Source organism: Lacerta agilis, chromosome 10 (assembly GCF_009819535.1).
Source record: "Lacerta agilis isolate rLacAgi1 chromosome 10, rLacAgi1.pri, whole genome shotgun sequence".
Classification (NCBI taxonomy): Eukaryota; Metazoa; Chordata; class Lepidosauria; order Squamata; family Lacertidae; genus Lacerta; species Lacerta agilis.
The window spans coordinates 54807124-54829107 of record NC_046321.1 but is presented as its reverse complement, the minus strand read 5'-3'; the positions used below and the strand labels follow the sequence as shown (position 1 = coordinate 54829107).

The 21984-nt window shown below is 42.9% G+C and overlaps 1 protein-coding gene across 1 annotated transcript in view; it reads left to right on the top strand.

The window, feature by feature from the left end:
* Positions 1 to 21984, top strand: part of SLC13A1 (solute carrier family 13 member 1) — a 43378-nt gene that overhangs the window by 5703 nt on the left and 15691 nt on the right. Inside the window, exons 2-7 of the mRNA XM_033163113.1 lie at positions 2088 to 2216; positions 3166 to 3302; positions 12703 to 12890; positions 13009 to 13066; positions 13155 to 13212; positions 16352 to 16515. Coding sequence (XP_033019004.1) covers positions 2088 to 2216; positions 3166 to 3302; positions 12703 to 12890; positions 13009 to 13066; positions 13155 to 13212; positions 16352 to 16515 — 734 coding nt within the window. The remainder of the gene's footprint in view (positions 1 to 2087; positions 2217 to 3165; positions 3303 to 12702; positions 12891 to 13008; positions 13067 to 13154; positions 13213 to 16351; positions 16516 to 21984) is intronic.

Below are 21984 nucleotides of genomic sequence, written 5' to 3'. Positions count from 1 at the left end.
AAACTCTCCACACACAAGGCACTCAGATGGGCTTCTGTGTGCAGCGGCCGGCTTTCAAATTTCAGCGGCCCCCTGTACGACGCCAAAATTTGGTGCCCTCCCCACCTCTTGCCTTCCATTCTAAGTCATTGTTGTGGGGAATTTCCTTTCTGATTATGGCTGAAGAGTGAAGAAACAAGTGTTTGCCGTGGAATCACCTTCCCCCATGCCTGTTATTTAATAAACCAAAACTTAACTAAATGCTGCACGTTAATCACAACGTGATGCGTAGTTTGGCCAAGACTCAATTTCAGTCAATAAATATCTTGACTTCCTTTTCCCATCTTTTCTTTTTGAAAGCATTGGCCTGTAACAATCCACATTCCCAGATTCTGCCCCGCCCCGCTCCCCATCCCGCCAGATGATCAAAATCTATTTTGCATTTAACTCTGTGTTGGCTTCTACATTTCATTCAATTATCAAGAGGCAAAATGTGGGGAAATGTCCCGCTATTTCAGAGATGGCTATGACAGTGTACGGTTGTCCTCCACACCCCACCTTAAATAAACGAGTACAGATGGTTCAGGTTCAGTAACTTTCATATTATCGTGCTGATTTGGTATTAATGAAATATACAGTATGTGTTAATGGAAAACTCACACCTGGCACAGATTTTTCTAGGTTTGTGTGTTTGGCATGGATGTGGCTTTCACTGGATGAAATTCTGAGCATGGGAACATCGAGTTCCGATGTCCCTGAATCTCAGCAGAAAATTCCTATTCTAAAGGGCTGTCATCGGAGGGAAAGGAGGAAGTAATTATTTTTCCAGCTGTATCAGCTATACCAGCAACTGGACTGGAAATGTACCCTCCAACATTTTTCTGGTGAAAAGAGGGACATCCCAACATTTCTCTGATGAAAATAGGGATGTCCTAACATCTTGAGAGCCAGTGTGGTGTAGTGGTTAAGAGTGGTAGACTCGTAATCTGGGGAACCAGGTCCGCGTCTCCGCTCCTCCACATGCAGCTGCTGGGTGACCTTGGGCCAGTCACACTTCTCTGAAGTCTCTCAGCCCCACTCACCTCACAAAGTATTTGTTGTGGGGGAGGAAGGGAAAGGAGAATGTTAGCCGCTTTGAGACTCCTTCAGGTAGTGATAAAGCGGGATATCAAATCCAAACTCTTCTTCATCTTTTCATATCACTTTATAGTTAAATGTAGATGTCTCATTTTGGGTGAAAATATTGCTGATTCAAAATAAGGCTATGCATGAGTCTATTCACAAAATACTGCGATATTTGCCCACCTGCGGAATCGTCAGTCTCCTCACAGAGAAACGATCCCCGTTACTTGCTATTATTGTTCTGAGGTATTCAGGTAGGTGGCAGGTGTTGTGTTTCCCACCATGTTCCTCCAGAGGAATCTGAAGTGACATTTTTTTTGGCCGTAAAAGTTGGGTGGAAGGAGAGTGGAAATGGAAAGATAGCTTTTGACAAAGCGCCAAGACTCTTTGGACAAAACACACTCTTCCACCTCATGTGAGGGCAACAAAGGAATCCACTTTATCCTGTTGCTCTATCTAGCTCAGTATTGTCTACTCTGATTTCAAGCAGAGGTCTTTTGCTACCTGGTCCTTTTAACTGGCGGTGTCCATGATCGAAACTGGAACCTTAAGCATTCAAAGCACCATGTTCTTTCATTGAGATGCAGCCCCTTTGCAATGTGATGCCTCCCTCAAATGTCCATTCCATTGACAGTTTGTGGAAAACAACAAATAAATGCAACAAATTTAAAAAAAAACCTGAATCTTTAGAATTTGAAAGCAGTTAGTTACCAAATGGCCATGGCAGATAGCTCTTATTTAGTTCTTCAGGTGATCCTTCTTGGAACGTGACTCAAGGAACTGAAGTTTCTGCTATACTGTATCAGCAACATTGTGAATGTGACTTGGGAAATCTCTGGATTCTAGTTGAAGAGGAGTGTCTCCCCATTATATCTTATTGTCCTTTCCAGTCAGGGGTTATAATGTTTTCTGCCTGATTGCTCATGTTGTACTACAGAAATCTGAATCTGATTTTCTTTCATTCTATTTTCTCTTTTTAATCCTAGGAAGCAGAATGTGCCTACACGTTATTTGTGGTGGCCATCTTTTGGCTTACAGAAGCATTGCCCCTGGCCGTTTCGGCATTACTTCCTGCTTTAATGTTCCCATTGTTCGGAATTATGGCTTCCAAACAGGTAAATTTCTTGTTGTTGTTTTTCCCCCTTCCTTCCCCTTCCACTACTCCCACTGCCCATATATTTGGCAGCCCAAACATAAAACTATTTGATTGCTTTATTTGCTTTCTTTAATGGTGAATTTATACAAATCCTAATCCCTCGAGGCCTTGAACCCAATCAAAGCATCCCTACTGAGCCCATGGTTGGTGGGCTGCGGAGACTGGTGCTGTCTAGCAGTATAGCAAGGGAATCACAACCACTATGCCTCTAGCTACCATTTTGAAACACAGGAGACAACAGTGAAGAAACCTGAAACGTGATTTCACATCCCATTTGCCCCTGAAACCCGATTCAATTTGGGCCAAAAGTCCAGCTTTTCCAACTTCCTTCCAAGCACTGGCTACCACTCTATGGATACGGCCTGCTCCTTTGCAGAACCCTTTCTGCACCGGAGAAATTGGTTTCATTCCCCTTTCTTTTTTCCGAGTCCCTTATGGCCCATCACCGGGCTGGCTCCCACCTCCCATGCCTTCCACCAAACCCATTAGGCCCATCCAAGTCCAACTGTTGCACCAGATTTGTAGACATCTTGACTGGGCAAAGATGGAGAATACGAAGAGGTGGGTGATCTCCATATTTTGGGTTTGCTGTTGGGACACAGAGATGGTGCTAGAATTCAGGTGTTCCTCAGCATGGTGCTGTCAATCCCCCCCCCCCCCGGAAACACACCCGATGTTTAATTTTAGTTTAATTTTATTCCTCTAGTAACAGCAACTCCTGGTTTCAAGAGCAATCGTGAGGATTGAAGTCCCTGTCATTTCTCTTCATACGTCTAAGTGGCTTCATTCGTTTCGATTTTCGCAAGCCCCTTTCCTCCACAAATTGTACAGTGCGTTATTTTCCTGGGATGGAATCCTGGTAGCTAAATAGCGCACATTTAGCTAAACAAAATGAATTTTGCTTTTAGGTGGCATCTGCTTATTTCAAAGATTTTCATCTGCTGTTAACGGGAGTGATTTGTTTGGCAACGTCAATAGAAAAATGGAATTTGCACAAGAGGATTGCCTTGAAAATGGTGATGCTGGTGGGTGTTAACCCTGCATGGTATGTAGCATACTGACAAAAGAAACTGATATACTGAAAACCTCTTTGGCTCTGTTGTGCAGGTAGACTCGCCAGCTCTTTTCTTCACCTGTCCTTTATAAAACTGCACAATAAGAAGAAATTCCGCAGATGCTACTCTCCCCAGCACTGGCAATAATAGAAGCTTCACCTGTTGGAGTTTTCAGTGTTATGTAATTGTGATTGGAGCACAACAATTCAAGTAGCAACTTTAGGGCAGGTCGGGCAGGTTTGTGTGCAAAGTATCACCCATTGACCAGTGGCATGGTGTGTGTGTGTGTGTGTGTGTGTGTGTGTGTGTGTGTGTGTGGAGTAGAGGGGCTGTTTCCCCAGGTGCAAATTTTTTGGGGGTGTGTGTGTGTGCAAAATTTCAAAAGAAAAATAAACTGCTTTGAGGGTTGTTGTTTTTTTAAACCAATCATGCAGTGTAAAAATTTCATGAAATAAACAATAACAATAAAATAAATGGCCACCACTGGTCTCCCATCCCCAGATTTTGTCTCACTGCTGGGAGGACCCTTCCTCACCTCCATCATTGCTGCCCGGCCCTGACAGGAACCATGGGTTAGTGGGTGCGATACTTGCCTTGCCCCAGTCACTGGCAACCCATGCTACACTACTGCCATTTACAAGCCATAATTACAGTTCTATTTGGCTGCTAAAGAGATTTGCTAAGGCCAGCCTTTTGCCAAAATTGAATTATGCATATCGTTGGGATGAGAGGACGAGTTTTACACGAAACACTTCTGTTATTGGCAATAGTGGCGCATGGCTCAGAACAAAATAGCAGATGAAATTGTGAAAAGCTCTGACTCATACTTCTTAATGACTAGTATTAAGCAACTGAGAGATCTTTCATACATTATCTCATCGTTAGTATTCCATCCAAAGCTGAGGTAGTACTAAGCAGTTTTATTGCAGATAGATACGAAGACTCTGCTCACCCCCTCCACCCCGCAAAATATTGATGACAGCTGTTACAAACGAGAAGACAGGAGAAATGAAATATCATGTTGTGCTCCTTTTTATTGTTCGTAAGGGGTCAGGTAGCCCCTGTCAATCCAATCAGCAAGACCAAAAGCAGTTTGCCAGCATTGCAAGCTTTCTGGTTCTTGAATTGCCAGGTGCTGCTGTGATAGGGAAGCAAGGAGTTGTCAGTTTCTGACTTGATGATGGTAAATTAGCACAGTTAGGGAAAGCAGAAACGAGGTGAAACGAGAAACCTCAGTGAACCTTGAAGACCCTGAGGACCACGCTTCTGTGTACATCCCTGCCTGCAAGACTGATCATAGTGTTGGCTTGGAGTATCATTATTTCTTCACCCAATAGGATCTCATCATGATCGTAAGGCGTCAAAGAGCTAAACCTGGCCATTAGGAGTAACTAGAAAGCTAAGATGGGAGATGGGAAAGAGATGATGAAGCCATCTGTTCCATAAATATGGAATCCACAAATATATCTTACCTAACCTCTTCATCGGTGGTCTGGCTGGTTTCACAAAATGCAGGAAGGGCAGAGAAAAGCCAGAGAAAAGCCCAGCACACGAACAGATCAAGGCTGATTTCACAGTGTGTGTGTGTGTGTGTGTGTGTGTGTGTGTGTGTTTTCTAAGCCCACAGCAAGATGTCAACAGTGCTGTGAGGAGGGTGTAGACTGTTGCTCCAGATTTTGTCTCTACAATTGAATGTGCCCATCAAATGATGAGTGGATTACCTTGGTTCCAGACTGTTCTCTTATGGATTTGCTCAGTCTTTCTTCTGATTTAACACCGGCATTTTCTAAAATTAATTCTGGAACGGGCATACATGCATAGTTTGCTGAAGCTTTAATTTCTTTTCATTTGCTCCCATTGCTTTTCCGTCTTTCTTACTGATCTATGCAAACAACCCAGTGGATGAGCACCCTTTTCAATGTTTTAGCAATGCTCAAGCGGTGGTTGGGGTGAGAATTAAGAAGATTAAAGAACCAATAGAAAGAAATTAAAACTGTGGCAGGCTAAGCATTTGCAGTGGCCTCTATGGAGCCTGAAAATAAAAATAGAAGATGGCAGCTTCCTTAGGCATTGGTGTGGCTTGCAAACTAGACCAGATGATTCAGAAACCCAGAAACCAGAAAGAAATTTGGATGGGGAGAATTTTGTAAGCATGCCTGCCTGCCACCCAGTGGTCACCTGGCCTCCTGTAATAATATATTGTACTTTAATACGCAAGCACTGTTTTTGTTTTTAAAAAACAAGAACAGCAAAATAATTATCCTTATTGCTACTTCATCAGGCAGGCCACTGTTGCCATTTGGTTTAAAAGGGAAAATGAAGACTGAGAATGTTTGCTATGTTCACCGCTTGCAAAGCCACCTGTGCGGCAGACAGAAATTCAGCAGGTGAAGCTTTTCCTGGAATGGCGGTACAGTTAGTTTCACTTGGTGATATTCCCCCATGACACAAATGTGAAGAATACTGGAACCCTAAAATAAGCAAGAGTGCTCAAGAGTTGCCTCAGGCTTGAACCAAGAGGCAAGTCAAACAGCAATTCCATTAATTAAACATCTGCAGGATGTTTAATGGCATGCAAAACATTCAATGCTAAAGTTAAATAGGCTGATGGCTCCATGTAAATTTTTGACCCTCCAAAAGTACCCTTTGAACTGTGTTAATAAAAAAGGGTGTTATCCCAGTTGCACCGATACAGATCGGAAAGTGTTTTCTATCACTTTCTGAGATGATTGTTTTTCACTCTTTATAGCCCCTATTATGGGGCTCCAACTCTCATAATTCTAAACCATTGTTTATGCTGGCTGGTGCACGTGGGTTTTTATTGCCCAGCAATGTCCCAGACAGAGGAAGGCTGCTGTGTCTGTTCAGTCTGATTATGTCATTTCATGTCATAGTGTCATGAAAACAGCAAGTAACCTGAGATGTGGACCAAAACATCTCCTGCAGAGTCACATAATAACAGCATGTGATCCAAGAGGGCAGCCTCCTTCTCATTTGTGAAATAGCAAGAGATTTTGAGGAGAATGTCTCAGATCATGTAGATCAGTGTTTTTCAACCTTTTTTGGGCAAAGGCACACTTGTTTCATGAAAAAAATCACGAGGCACACCACCATTAGAAAATGTTAAAAAAATTAACTCCGTGCCTATATTGACTATATATAAAGTAATTCTTTTGAATTTTTCAATTTTTCCCACGGCACACCAGGCAACATCTCGCGGCACACTAGTGTGCCGCGGAACAGTGGTTGAAAAACACTGATGTAGATGTCTTAGCCCAGTTCTGCTCAGAATTTAAGTCCGGCTTTCCTGGGCCAACAATAATGAAACCTTCCTTAGTGATAAATGAAGCCAACTGCATGGATTTCAAATGGTTGTAGGCAGAGTAGATGAGGGGAAACTTGAGGTGGAATAGTCTTTTGGAATCCGCTTTAGAACAGGGATCATCAGTCAGTTTTCAACCCGCAAATCTATTGGGAATAATTTTACACTCTTGGGTACATAATGATCATTTGAATGCAGGTTTATAAATTGTTTGCTATCAAAAAGAGATTGCAATAAAGCAGTTCCTTTATGTCCCCTTCTTCTTTTTTGAAGAATTCTTTTTCTTCTCTGCAGGCAGTTTCTGTCCCTCCCGGTGTGGTGTAGTGGTTAAGAGCGGTAGACTCGTAATCTGGGGAACCGGGTTTGCGTCTCCGCTCCTCCACACGCAGCTGCTGGGTGACCTTGGGCTAGTCACACTTCTCTGAAGTCTCTCAGCCCCACTCACCTCACAGAGTGGTTGTTGTGGGGGAGGAAGGGAAAGGAGATTGTTAGCTGCTTTGAGACTTCTTCGGGTAGTAATAAAGCGGGATATCAAATCCAAACTCCTCCTCCTCCTCCTCCTCCTCCTCCTCCTCCTCCTCCTCCTCTCCTCCTCTCCTCCTCCTCCTCCTCCTCCTCCTCCTCCTCCTCCTCCTTCTTCTCCCCCTCCCCACCTTTTTAAAAATACCAGTTTATTAGAATCTCCCATTCCACTATAGGACTGGCTAGCCAACAAGTCCATTCATATATTCAGTGAGGTTCCCAGGTTCCCGTTCAAGGCTCTGGCCCCTAACGGTCACTGGGGTCACTCTCCCACAGAGGCCGGACTGCTTCTAAGCTCCCCACAAATGCCCTACTACCATCATCTACTGAATTGCAGAGACAAGCAAGACTCTGCTTTCAAAAAGCCCAAACCAGCATATGCAATGTGAAATGGCTTCCCAGAATCCCCCATATTATGTATATAGGGGAAAGAACACAGAACAAGGCATTGTTGCATGCAAAATAATAAATAATGCTTCTGTTTAACACCTTTGCCCAGGGATGGAGAGCATGCAGGTGTAGCTGAACTACAGCTCCCATCATCCCTGATCTTTGGCCATTCTGGATGGGGCTGATGGGAGTTGGAGTCCAGCAACACCTGGAGGGCCACGGGTTCCCCATCCCTGCCTAAACAAAGCACACTGACTTCCCTCTTCAGCAGTTATCCTGACCCACCAGTCTTTTCTCCTCTCTCCTTCCCATCCACTCACTCCTCTCTTTATGCAAACTCTTCGGCTGTCATTCTCAGATGACTTTCTCCATCTCTTACTCACCCTGACTCCACTCAGCATCACAGCATCACATTCCACTGCTGTAAATCATCCTTGCCTTCGTTCTTTTGTCACAGACACACACCAGTAGTGTATTGCCCCCTCAAAGATCACCACAGCCAACCACAATGGAACAATCACACCCTACGCCAATCCCGACCTCTCACCGCCAAAGAAACACAAGCAAGCAACAAAGAACCAACACGAATGACGCTGACACGAAATCCTACATATATTAAGGAAAATAAAAGCATCATCTCCCCACCACACCCTCCCCCACCACACCCACCTCCTTCCCTCTTCTCTCCCCAATGTCTCAACAACCAAAACTGATCTGTAAAAATGTTATATGGGGAAAAAAAACGAGAGACATTACACACACTTCTGTAAACCAAGAAAATCTTTAATAATAATAAAAAGATAATAAAAAAGAGAGGGAGAGGAGAAGTACGGAAATTGCCTTCTTCCGAGATGTTTACACCCCTTATCCTTGCTTACAAAATCTGGTCATGTCCAGATACCTTCTAGAATTTGCAAAGTTGCCTTTGCCTCATTCTAGAAATTTCAAATCCAGGAGGGACTGGATTTCATAACCTTATCCCGAAAGTGGAAGAAGCAGGGGCAGGTGATCTGCCAATTTCAGCTCCTTTGTGTTTCTCGCTTTTCAAATTTTAAGTTCAGCTTACACGATGAGTTTGTATTATATTTAAAGTATGTTTTTTTGTATGCCCCCAAACATACTTTTTTGTATGCAATTTTGCCTAATTTCTGCATTTTTGCCATTTCCCCTGATAATATAAATTTTTACTTATTAATAATATGCCCCGCTTTTCACATCATTTAGGTCTCTAAGTAGCTTTTAAAATTTATTTTTGCTAAAAAAAAAAACAACCAAAGAAGTGTGATTTTTTTTGTTTTGTTTGGAGAAATACATCATTTGGAGAAGTGAACAGGTTGGATTTCTCCCCCGTTCCTGGAAGAAGCAAGGATGTTGCCTCTGGCAAGATTTTGCTAAACTGGCAAAAGGCTGAGAGCTCTGTTCCAGACCAAAGTTTTTGTAGGAGGATTGAAAGTGCTTCAAATTTATTTGCAGGACATTTTGACCATTGCATTCAGAGCTTCAAAATTACCATTAATAGTCTATGTTTAGTCTGACCTTCAAAATAAGTAAACTGGTTCAATTGGGCTCATCTAGAGCCTTTTGCAATAATGACTTAATAAGAGGTAGGCATAATAGGCAGAAATTATCCAGAACTGAAATGTAACCTGGTCACAATTTGGTGCCCCTATAATGCAGGGGCAAGCAGCTTTATTTCAGAGGAGATGAGATTTCATCAGCCAGGATGTGGGACGTGCCACCCAAATAACTTGTAAAGTCATTTTGCATTTTTCAAGGAGCCTGCCCTTACCTTAAGTAATCATTAACATTTATGCAGTGCTTTCCATCCACACCGATTCCAAAGGTCTCTGCAATCTTTGTAAAAAAAATTCCATTCTAGGACCACTTGGTATGAAGTAAAAATGGGGTAGGTGATGCATGTACCCCGTAGTCGTTTCTTACGTAGACAAGGTTGTGCTTTCACAAGTTAAAGTTTGACCAAATCATTTTTCACCATCTCCAGCACTATGCTGTGGGAGCAACTTCAACCGAGTACGCAAGGTTACCAAGTTGGCAGTGTCAAAGAAATGACTATCCCATTTGGAATGATTTGGGGCACATGGCAGTAGAAAGGAATTGGCAGCGAAATCTTGGTGAGGAAATAGGAACGGATACTAATCTATCCGTTGGACGCGGATGGCGCTGTGGGTTAAACCACAGAGCCTAGGGCTTGCTGATCAGAAGGTCGGCGGTTCGAATCCCCGCGATGGGGTGAGCTCCCGTTGCTCGGTCCCAGCTCCTGCCCAACTAGCAGTTCGAAAGCACGTCAAAAATGCAAGTAGATAAATAGGTACCACTGTGGCGGGAAGGTAAACAGTGTTTCCGTGCACTGCTCTGGTTTGCCAGAAGCGGCTTTGCCATGCTGGCCACATGACCCGGAAGCTGTATACCAGCTCCCTCGGCCAGTAATGTGAGATGAGTGCCGCAACCCCAGAGTTGGACACGACTGGACCTAATGGTCAGGGGTCCCTTTACCTTTACTAATCTATCCAGAAGACCAAATAGCATTGTTGAAGATAGCAGATCACTTTAATATCTGCTTGAGTCCCTCCTGGTATGTTCACCCCCTAGATAATAAGGTGGAGTGCCTCCTCTTTGGTGGCCCCATGGTGATGGAATTCCCTTCCACTGGACCAGTGTGAAATTTCTACATTGCAGACTTTTGGGCTGGCCCTGAATACCATCCCTACACCCCTTCCAAGATTGATGTTTATTAGATGGGTACTGGTCTGAGTTCTGCTGTTCCCAGGTGTGTGTGTTTGTGTGTGGAGTGATTGTTTAAAGTTCTAAAATGCTGCTCATTTTCTTTCATTGTTTTGGTAGTTTGCCCAGAGAAGCAGCCTAAAAATAAAATAGAAATGGGTGGAGAATATTTCCAGAAAAGGCTTGCTTAGATGGGAGTGCAAGGAGGAGAGAAGCTAAAGCAGCCGAGAGCAGGCAGAAGGAAAACAAAATAGAAAGAGAAACTTATACTGGGCTACAACAACCATAAATCCTAGTCATTGCCCATGCTGGTTAGGGATCATGGAACTCCAACACCTCTGAACACAGAGTCAGTGAAACTATGGTGGCACTTATAGTTCCAAGTTGCACATGTGGGGTGACTATTGCAAAGGAATGAATCAGGGCACTGGTTTGGGGAGTAGCACTGTACTGCTGCCACACATACAATTGGACAGCACCATACTGCTGTCACACGTACAACTGTTTTTCACTGCCTGCCTGTGTGGAGATAAACTGCCTGTTGGTTAGGTAAGAAAACACCAGCTTACCTGGGAGGACTTTGAGCCAGCAAGCTAATTCAGAATCTGATGAACTGAACTAATTTAGGATGTTCTAATGAGACTTGTCCAAGTAGCCATGCATGTTACACATCATAAATCATGAAGACACAGCCCTGGTCCCAGAGTGTCAAAAGTTCGTTGTACAACCTGTTGTTCTTCGAAAAGGCAAAAAACAAACCATTAATTGGTGAAACTGCATTTTTTTGGGTAAATTTTCATAATTTGTTTTAATTATTGCCTTTACCAGAATGTACTCCGTAACTATGCAGTTAGTTTGGGTTTGATCAAGGGCTGTTTTTGTTATTGTCTGAATAGATTGAACCATCTCTCCTAAAGATGAGCTCCATGGCCTGGTCCTTTGAGGTCTTGTCATCCATTTTCTTTGTAACGGTGCCTCTCTGCAGATGTTACTAAGCTAAAACTCCCAACAGCCAATGGCTAAGGAAGATAAGAGTTGTAGTTCAGTAACGTCTGAAGGGCCAAAGGTTCTCTACACCTGCCCTACACCTTATTATGTTGTTCCTCCCATTGTTGATTTTAATCGGATGGGTGCATAATCTCTGGTTCCTGGGTAAGGAAGGTTACAAAGAAGGTTATTCTGGAGCTTGAGTTACAGGTGGGTAGCTGTGTTGGTCTGCCATAGTCAAAACAAAATAGAAAATTCTTTCCAGTAGCACCTTAGAGACCAACTGAGTTTGTTCTTGGTATGAGCTTTCGTGTGCATGCACACTTCTTCAGATACACTGAAACAGAAGTCACCAGATCCTTAAATATAGTGAGGGAGTGGGGAGGGGTATTACTCAGAAGGGTAGTGGGAATGGGTGATCAGCTGATAGGTGTGGAAAACCTGTTGACGACTCTTAACTGCTGCAATTAGTCTTGCAGGGAAAGGCAAGGGGTGAGATGGCTAAAGATAGTGTTGTTATGTATAATGAGATAAGAATCCAATGTCTTTGTTCAGACCATGTGAGCATAGGGAAGGGTTGTAGCTCAGTGAGAAGCACATGATGTGGAAGGTCCCGGGTTCAGAAAAATACTCTGTCTGAAACCCTAGAGAGCCAATACTAGCTACTATAAACACAAGACTGAGTTAGTGGTCTGACTTGATATAAAACAGTTGTCTCTAACATTCCCTTACAAGACTCCTATGATGCGGAAGTGGCTGAAAATGCTATGTTAACACATGTATGTTGCAAGGAACTTGATAACCTTGCCTCATTCACCTGCCTTGTGTGTGTGTGTGTGTGTGTGTGTGTGTGTCACAGCAACTGGTGGGCCTGGAGTGTATTATTTACCCCTGAATCAACTTTCAGCTCAGTATAGCCTGTTGACTAAAGTAAAGTCAAATTCTTTATTGCGTTAAAGTAAAGTAAATAACACAGGTGTGCTGTGTCTGGATTTATTTTCTGGGATTTATTTATTTGTGTGTGTATTTTTACACCGCCTGGAAATGCACATCAGAAGAGAGTTGATGATATTTTAAAGGAGTTAAAACATTTAAACAGTAATAACTTCTTCAAAAAATAATAATACTGCAGCAATCTGAGGCAAATTAACATTAATCAGGGACTAAGCATCAGTGGAAGCCTGAGAACACAGATAAATCTTTGAAAGGCACCAAAACACCAGCCGTGGTTGGAAAATGTCTGAGCTCAAGTGGTTCCACATTGTGGAAAACTTCATTTGGTCGCAAATTGGAAAGCATGTTAACTCAAGCTCTTTCATGAAGATGATGATGACAACTCAGTCTCATTTTGATGGCAACGAACCATTCCTTTGTTTTAAGCTGAGGGCTGGTTGTAGAGTAATACATGGAGGCGCTTCCCATTTCAGGCTCACCCTTGGCTTCATGATCAGCTGTGCCTTCCTGTCTATGTGGCTTAGCAACACCTCCGCTGCTGCTATGGTGATGCCCATCGTAGAGGCAGTGGCTCAGCAAATCATCAGTGCTGAAGCTGAAGTGGATGGCCTGGAAATGACTTGTGCAAATGGAGCCACCAATCACGCGTTGGAACTCGATGGTACGCAGGGATGTTGGACGTTCTCCACCTTTACCTTCCCTGGGGAAAGACCAGCTAAACTGAAGCCCTCATATTCAACTTTTCACCTCTCTCCCTCTCCCTCCCTCTTTTAAAATAGAAGATATTGATGAATGCGAAGCAGTTAGCTGTAAAGAGAAAACAAAGCAAATTAATGGGTAAAAATTATTTTTGATCACGAATATTATATCAGTTTTCTCAAGCACTGCAGATCACATATAAACACTGCATGTTTCTTTTTTCTAGATACAGCAACGGGTCTGCTCATGCGGTTCACAGTGTGTGCAAGATTGAGAAGGAAAAGGTACTTGATAAGCAATCATGGCATTTTAATTTTGAAGTTATGGTTTGATATCAGCCTCGTAGGTCAGGGTCACTAATTTCTCTAGGTCCATTGACACATTTGGATTTTTGAGATAGTGCTGTGGGCACCACGCTCTCTGGTCACTTCTTTCAGGTCCAATAGAATTAATTTGAGCCTTGAAAAGCACATAAAGCTGAAAGAGGAAACGAGAAAGAGTGGTACTCTTCCTTCCAATTTTTGGGTTACAGCAACTGGTTCTCTCTTCAGGTCATTCTCTTTGGAAGGATGAGCTGAAGAAGAGTCCCTGTAGAGATCCATTTCAGACTGAGCAGCGAAAATGTTATATTGTTGTTTGCCCTTTTGGCCAGCTCAGATGCATAACTTGTTTAAATTACTCCAGCTGAGATCCTCATTCTTTTGTTTTTATATTGTTTTACATCCTGTGTCCATGTTGGGCTGCCAGATGATTTTAAACAATGATCTCTTGCAAGAGGGAATCAGAGTCTCATAGAAGATTGTGGAAACTTTTTAAAACATAGCATAATGGCGTGCCCCTTACTACAGTCTCCACTTCCTTAGTTGTAAAATCCTGATTAGACATTTCTCTTTTTATGTAGTTTACTTCCTACTATGAGAAATGTTTTGCTGGCTTTCCAAATAGCTAAAAAATAAATGTAGGTGGTAGAAAGTCAGGAGCAAATGTTAGAACTTGCTCATGACTTTGTGACTTTTCAGTTGTTCCTAAGAAAGGCATTGTCATACTATAGGTTTTGTTGGGTTTGACAGGTTTCTTGAGCCCTGCCTGCTGCCCTTGTATCTCCAGCTGTTAATCCATCCCACTAATGGTCCCAGCTGCAATATTCTCCACTGGTTTCTGCGTCCTTGTTCTTCCTCGTCTTATGGGAATATTGCCTTAAACTGAGCCAGACCACTAAGTCCATCTAGCCCAGTATTGTCCACACTGACTGGCAGCAGCTCTCCCGCCCTTCCTGGAGTTTCTGGGGGTAGAATCTGCAACCTTCTGCACGCCAAACCAATTCCCTCCCACTGAGCTATGATCCTTCCCCTAGAGCTTCCTCCTTGGACTCGGTTTACCCCTGGCCCTAGTCTGACTGTGACGTTGCTGGCAAGTCTTGGGACAAGAATTGTGGTGCAATTTGTAACTCTGCTTTGTAATGATTACTCGTGGATTTTTATCTTCAGACTTGGATCAGCTCCATTAACCCTTGGCTCCAAGCCATCCCTCTGTAACTGGAGTCTTTAAAAGTGCATCATGGATGAAAAAGTCGTTCCCTGACACGTTTCAGTAAATGGACATGGCAGGGAAGGAGAAATGCACTAAACCCAAGTGATTATATGAATTCATGTTTCGTTGAAGTTCTTAGCCTGGGGGCTCATTTTCACTGGGCCCATATTTTGATTGTATTGTGCCCTGATTAATTCCCCCTGGTCTGAGAGCTTTTCTCGTTGTTGCGCCTTGCGAAAATCTTACCTGCTGAACTGAAGCTCAGTGCAGGAAAATCCTTCCGTGAATTCTCTGCACATCTGATAAGTTCTGGTTCGGTGGGATTTTCACAAGGCACAGCTGTGGAACGACGAGAAAACCTCTTGGACCCAGATGAATTAATCGGCACACAATGTGATCAAAAGTGTGCATGAGCCCTGGTACATTGTAGTTGAAGTCTGGGAATGGTGGTCTTAAAATTGTGTGTCCACACATTTTCCTCCTTCTCTTTTTCTCCCTGCACTTCAGGCTGCTGGGACCAAAAGTATAGCATCCATGAGTGCCTACCTAAGAGATCGATGCTTTTAAATGTACATGTCTGTCGCCATTTTGCTACAACCAAACCTGTCCCACCACCTGCAAACATGACTCTCTTCTCTTTCTATTTACCAGTATTCTTCTGTGAAAACCTGTACATCAGACAGACTTTTTTACAGACTTTAACAAATATTTGGTCCCTTTGAGATGCTCCATAATTCAGCCCCCATTTGAGATCGTTCAAATCAAACAAGAATGGGGTAGAATGGGTTGGATATCAATATCTGACCCCAAAGCTCAGACAAAAGAGAGATGTTGAGCTACAGTGAGCTAAATTTGCCTCATGAACTTCCAATTACCATGCATGTATTTGAGCTGTCTTATACTGAGTGATGCAGTTATTGTTTTTGAATGCATCACCAAGCATTTGAGATGCAGCAGAGGTATGTCAATGCTTCACTAACAAAAAGTATGTTTGAAGGCTTTTTTTAAAAAAGGATACCCCCTCCTCCTGCCCACAGGTCAACCAAGTTAGACCTGTTCTCATGAGGTCTATGGGATGGTGGGGAAGCCATTTCGCTGTGACTTCCAGCTACATGGGTTCATAATAAGGCCATCTTGAGGAGTTACAGGCATGCGTAGGATTCAGCCCTGGCATGTCACCACTACGCCCAAGCCAAATCCTGCACATAATGGCAGATGCTCATGGTGACAGCCTCACACCACTCAGAAGGGAAGAATAAGCCTTCTATGGTGAATACTTTCCCCATGCTGAATGCAGATTTTCATCTCCTGTGAGTGTTTTCCCGCTACCTGTGCTGGAGCCCACCACAGTGAGACTGTTCTTATGGATGAAGAAGAATTTTATAAAATGGCAAGGTTTAGAAACGCTCACTCTCTCCTAGTTCAATAATCCCCAAGGCATTCTGAGCCAAGCCCCCTTCCATCTTGCCTCTGCTCATTATGGCTCAGTGTCAGCCTCTTCCATCTGCCTCTTCCTCTTCTTCTGTCCTCTCTCATATTTTCACAAACTTACCAAGTCGCGAATATGGAGGAGGGGAAAGAGCATCTGAGGCTGCTTCTGTTTCTGCAGGCCAAGCTGTTCTTGCCAACTTGAACTCTAGGATGTATTGTTTGCTATTCTTCCTGATTCATCAACCAAGCACAGTAATAATAAGTTTTAAAAACCTACACGCTTCAGAAATACACCAAGGGTTATTTCAAAGAGTCTTTGCCCTACCATGTGTTTTATCCAAAACCTCCAAAAAGATTTGCAAAAATCTCAGCCCGTTCAATTTCTGAACAAAGATGGGCAGGTTTCATATGTCACTAGGCAAAAATGAAAATGTTTACTGTTCTTTTCATTTCTTATTTTAGGAGACTCCAGAACCAAGTGATACCGGAAGAAAATACCGGAACAAAAGGGACCACATGATATGTAAAGTCATGTGCCTGTGCATTGCCTATTCGTCAACTATTGGCGGACTGACGACCATCACTGGAACTTCAACCAACTTGATCTTTGCCGAGCATTTCAACACGTAAGAGTCAAAACAAGTTCTTCTAAATCTGAACCCTGTTTTTTTTTACTTCCTTCCTTTTATAAAAGCAGTTTGAACAACAACTGGGAATAATAATAATAAAGTTTAAAAGATCAACACATACATAAAATCTAGTTCAGATCCAAGACAGATGCCAACTGGGATAAAGTTTTTATATCCCAATCCTGCTCTGTCCCCCGAATATACTTAAGAGCCTACCCATGTGATGGTATTGTAGGTTAGTTGACCTTATTACTGCTGGGTCACATAAATCTCCCATAGATTAGCTAAACATTCAGGTGAGTCACATGATGATGCTCTTGCCGTTTAGCTGCCCACAACACTCCACCACAACTTCCACTTTACAAATCAATGATATTTTAACTGTGCAGTAAATAAAGAAGCAGAAGGCCAGAGAATTTCTGAACCACAATCACTATCTATCCATCCATGCTCTATAAAGTATTCCAAGCGTTGCAATTCCATTGTCTTTGTCCTTGATGTCCCAATGGTCAGTATCCATCTAGAAATTTTAAGGCTCATCGTTATTTCAATGGCAGACATAATCACACGCTTAAATCTCTCCTGCTGAAATCAATGGAACTTAAAAAATTCAACTTTTGCTGGTCTATGCACTGTTATTTCCATTGTAGAAATAGTAAAGTGAAGCTGAGGGGGAGGGAATTTAGACTCAAAGATCCTTGTCCAACCACCATGAACTCACAGGACAATACGGCATTCAAGTAGACACAATAATACAGCTGGAACACATCACACAGGCCAGGAATGCAGAATGAAAAGAAGGGAAATCACATCTAAAAACATTATTCTGCAGGTTTGCTCTCCCTCCTTTTAACAAACTCATTGAAATCACCGAGGCTGCCTTAGAAATGTTTTATAGTTATAAATGATGGTACCACAGTTTGGCCCCAAGAAACTTTTCTCATAGCTGAAGATATACGATGCTTAACTTCATGCTATTTCTGAGGCAACTGCAATTTTTACACTTGATACTAATTGACAACAACCGCAGTATCAAGGATCATTCTGTCTGTTTCACTCTGCGTCCCAAATATTTCTAATCTGTTAAAGCGATTTCTAGTCGCCTGGAATATTGTCTATCTGCCACCTGTAATTTGTTAAAAATTGCATCATCCTAAACTGCATTTTACACTGGAGAATATATCATAGTTACTTTAAAGCAAATAAAATAAAAGCATACATATAATCAAATAAGCAAGGGCACATTAAAGCCTTCAAACTTCATTACAAGGAAGGCAAGGGAATAATAACCATACCAGAGGAAATCACATCTCCAACTAATTACCTATGTGATTCCACCCTGAACAACTAACAGTGCAGGCTTTCATCTGAGGAAGCATGCCTGGAACTGAGCTACAAAACTAGTTTTTGTTTATAGATGGGCATTTCGTTACGATCCCTGGTTTGATTACAGCTCCGGGATCATTTTTGCACTGACATGCAACACTATTGTTTTTTTTGTTGGAGATCATAACAGCTGCTTTGCTGGATCAGACCAAAGCCCAGTTCAGAGTGAAATCCTGATTATTATTTTCTTCCTTGGAGTCTCCTGTGCATGCCATAGAATCATAGAATTGTAGAGTTGGAAGTGACCAAAAGGGCCATCTAGTCCAACCCCGTGAAATGCAGGAATCTTTTGCCCAATGTGGGGCTCGAACCCACGATCCTGAGACTCCCCACCCCCAAGGGTTGAAGAAGAGATGGGGTCATCTCAGGGTCCAAAATTACCTAACTGCACCACTACTCGCTTCTCACTTTCAGGTGGTTGTGCATTCTCTGAGTTGTAAATAGAGATGAGTGGATCAGTCTATTTCCAACTCCTGTCAGTTTAACATAGTTTCATTCATGCCCAGTGGCGTAGGAAGCCTCTCCGCTGCCCTGGGTGGCAGCGCGAAAGCACCCCCTGGGGGGCAGGGCATCACGGGGCGTGCGTTGTGACGTCACGACGCGTCAGATGCACTGTGCATGCCCGGAATTTCCGGGCATGTGTAGTGGATCCGGCCGGCACTGCTGGGAGCTGGTTGTAGAGCTGGATGCATCCGTGCCAGCGCTGCTGCTCCCGCGGCGAGCCGGCAAGCGAGTGGCGGCTCGTGGGGCTGCCCCATCCAGACGGGGTGCCAGGTGGTGGGGGAGGGGCCGGGGAGTGTCACCCCCTCCCCTGGAACCCGGGGCGAAGCGTCCCCTACACCCCGCCCTTCCTATGCCACTGTTCATGCCCTCCCACTTCTGCATCAATGTCAGTTTCGCATGTTTTCATTCATAAGTTTATGCCTTCCCGCTTCTGCATCGATCTCTAAGTCTTCTTAAAAAAGAACCCTCCCCCCCAAAATATGCCTGTTTGTATGCATTTTATTCCCCCTCCCTCCACAAAACAGGCCTTTCGCAAAACATGCATTCTAATCTAAAATGCATATTTTTATATACACCATGGTAACATTATTATTATTTTTAGTTGAGCACCGTCTCGCAAAATTCAGAGTTGCATGAAAGCTGAAGGATAATTGCATTCTGAGCTGCATAATAGTCTAGGAGGTGTGAGTCAGGTCAGTTCACTTAGAAAATGTGGACTAAACCAAAACCCTGAGTCTTCCTAGTTGCAGCCGGCTGCCCATGGTACCTTTCAGAATCTAATAAACTACTTGAGTGAAGTGAAATGAAATGTGAGCAAGGAAGGAGAAAGGGAATCATAGAAAGCAGCTGAATAGGAGCCAGATGACGCAGCAACATGTGAAAAGGGCTATGGAATACATACTCTCCAATATTTCTCAGATGGAAATAGGGATGTCCTATTCAACAACAACAACAACAACCCGCCCATCTGACTGGGTTGCCCCAGTCACTCTGGGCAGCTTCCAACATATATAAAAACACAACAAAACATTAAACATTTTTTTTAAAAAAACTTCCCTACAAAGGGCTGCCTTCAGGTGTATTCTAAAGGTTGTATAGTTACTTATACCCTTGGCTCGAGGTTGCACAACTCCATACCCTCTAACATTTCTCTGATGAAAATAGGGATGTCCAGGGCTTTTTTCCTTTAAAAATTTTTTTTAGGGGTACTCTCATTTGCCTATTCATATTGAATTACTGCCTCTCAATGAGGCCAAACTTAGATTCACAAAATGTTTAGGGGTATGCGTACCCCTGGGTACCCCTAGGAAAAAAAGCACTGGGGGTGTCCTAAGGAAAAGGGGGCCATTCTGGGATCAAATCAGAAACTGGGACAGCTTCTGTAAATCCTGGGGGGGGAGGGACACTTGGTGGGTCTATGAATGCCCTCCCCTCACAGAGTCACCTAGCACTGACCTTGCAGGGCTTTGGGTGCCAAAGCACACTTATTGATCCAAGCCTTTGACCAAACTGGATGTGGATTTGGGTAGCCTTCCCTCTCTGGCTTGTACTGTTGTTCATTGTGATGATGAGTGTACTCCTTTATTGGTTTTATGTACTAGGGTTTTATTGTGCATTATATGTTCCCGTTTTACACTGCGCCCTGGTCTGAGATTATTTTTTAATGAAGAGTGAGCTAAAAATCCCCTAAATAAATAAAGGGAGGGACATAAAACAAGCCAATCAGCAGAGGGAACATGACATTGCCCAGAGTAAAGAACTATCAAAAGGCAAAAGGCATTAATATGTCAGCTTTTCATGTTACAGCTGCTCCTCTAGGCTCCATTTGGTTATGATTCAGAGTCACTCTGCTTGGTGGTTTTGTGTGTTAATCTAAAGTAATATGCAAAACCTTAAGAATGATCTTAAGATAATGAAGGCCCTATTGCAGAGCAGCAATCCTATCCCCAGGTCTGTCCTGATAAGCTTTGTCAAGGTCAGTACTGCAGGTATAAATCACTTAAATTCAAACATTTATTAATGCAGATTGCATGGCAACAGCCATGAGGAAGAAGGTGGAGATAAGAGGGAGCTGTTAAAACAGGTTATGCAGTCTTGTTTTTGTAGGATCCTATCAGTGTGGCAGTCCAAATCGCTAAGGTCAAACAGATCATCTTCAAAGTGTGTGTTTTCTCGGGCAAAGTGGCTGCCTGAACAATCCTAGTTTGGCTATTATAGTTACATAATCTTACGCTGCAAACCATCTTCATCACTGGGTAGCACAGCCTTTGTATTTTCAGGTACACAGAGTCAGTTAACCTCCTGATTTTGAGCTGGTGCATTCATCCCCACAACATGTTGTGCCTTCGTTTTTCACTCCATGGTGAATATTTTCTCTGAATGCTGACACCTTTACTGTGCCCTAAAGAACTTTAGTTTTTGCTAGATCGGGAGGACACCGTAAATCTCTGATCCCACACTGCGAAAGCACATTTCAGAGGAAATGTCAAGCAGTAGGAGTGTTGGCTTGAAGTCACATTGGAGTAGCTTTACCATTTCAAACATGAAACGGTGAGCAATGAGGAAGGAAAGCAGATTATTTTCCTGCCCACATACCCAAGGAGATGTCACTTGCTTTGGCCACCTATGCGTTTATACAGTAAGGTTGGGCATGATAAATGGGCCCTTGTTACCAGGCCAACTAACGACAGTGAAATGGGTTTTTGTTTCCTTGAAGGTGGAAATAGTATTAGCACAGGCCAGACTTTTTCTGTTGCAGTCAATTCTCACAGCCCATTGCATAGAAGCTGCCGTCTGACGGTGGATGCTTTCAAGATCACCTTGGTATGCTGGGTGATTTTGGCATTCCGGATGACATTACTCTTGCTATCTGCCCCAGGAGAAACACACACAGATTCTCCAAAAGAGCAGGGTGCCATCAAAGAAATTGCCTTGCATATTTTGCAGCTCTCAAGTCAAGTCTGACACCTTTGTCCCAGAGAGAGCTTAATAAAATCAAACAAAGCTCTTGTCTTAATTAAACCTTTCATCGTTATAGAAACTCTTTATGTTTGCTAAGCTGCCAATCTGTATCTGACTTTGACATGTGGTGAGTTCAGCCAACATTTAATGGCTGCAGAAGTCAGTGCAAAGGGATGCAACCCTAGTTGTCTGGTTTGCAAACAAGAGCTCTAGACCAGCAGTATGGTGACATAAAGAGAGTAAACATCTCTTCAGTCTCTCAGTTCAGCCTCCATAAAGCTGAAGTTCCTCACACGATAAAAAGCTTAGACCATATTACAAAGAGTGCGATACTCAGTAAATAAATACTAAACAAATTAGCAGGGTATTGTAATACTGAAAATCTTGTTTAATTTCAATTAAACAACACAGTAAATTGGCAGTTTTCTCCTTAGCTTCAGAGTTCATTACTGTTAAAGAATAAAACTCTTCAGAACCTGGTAGAAACTTCAGTATGACCCCAATACAATACAATACAATACAATCAACTACCAGTATATAATCCTTGATTGATAATTATAATCCTATTTTCTGAACTTGTCGTAAAATAAAAACATTTTGGATAGCCATAATAAA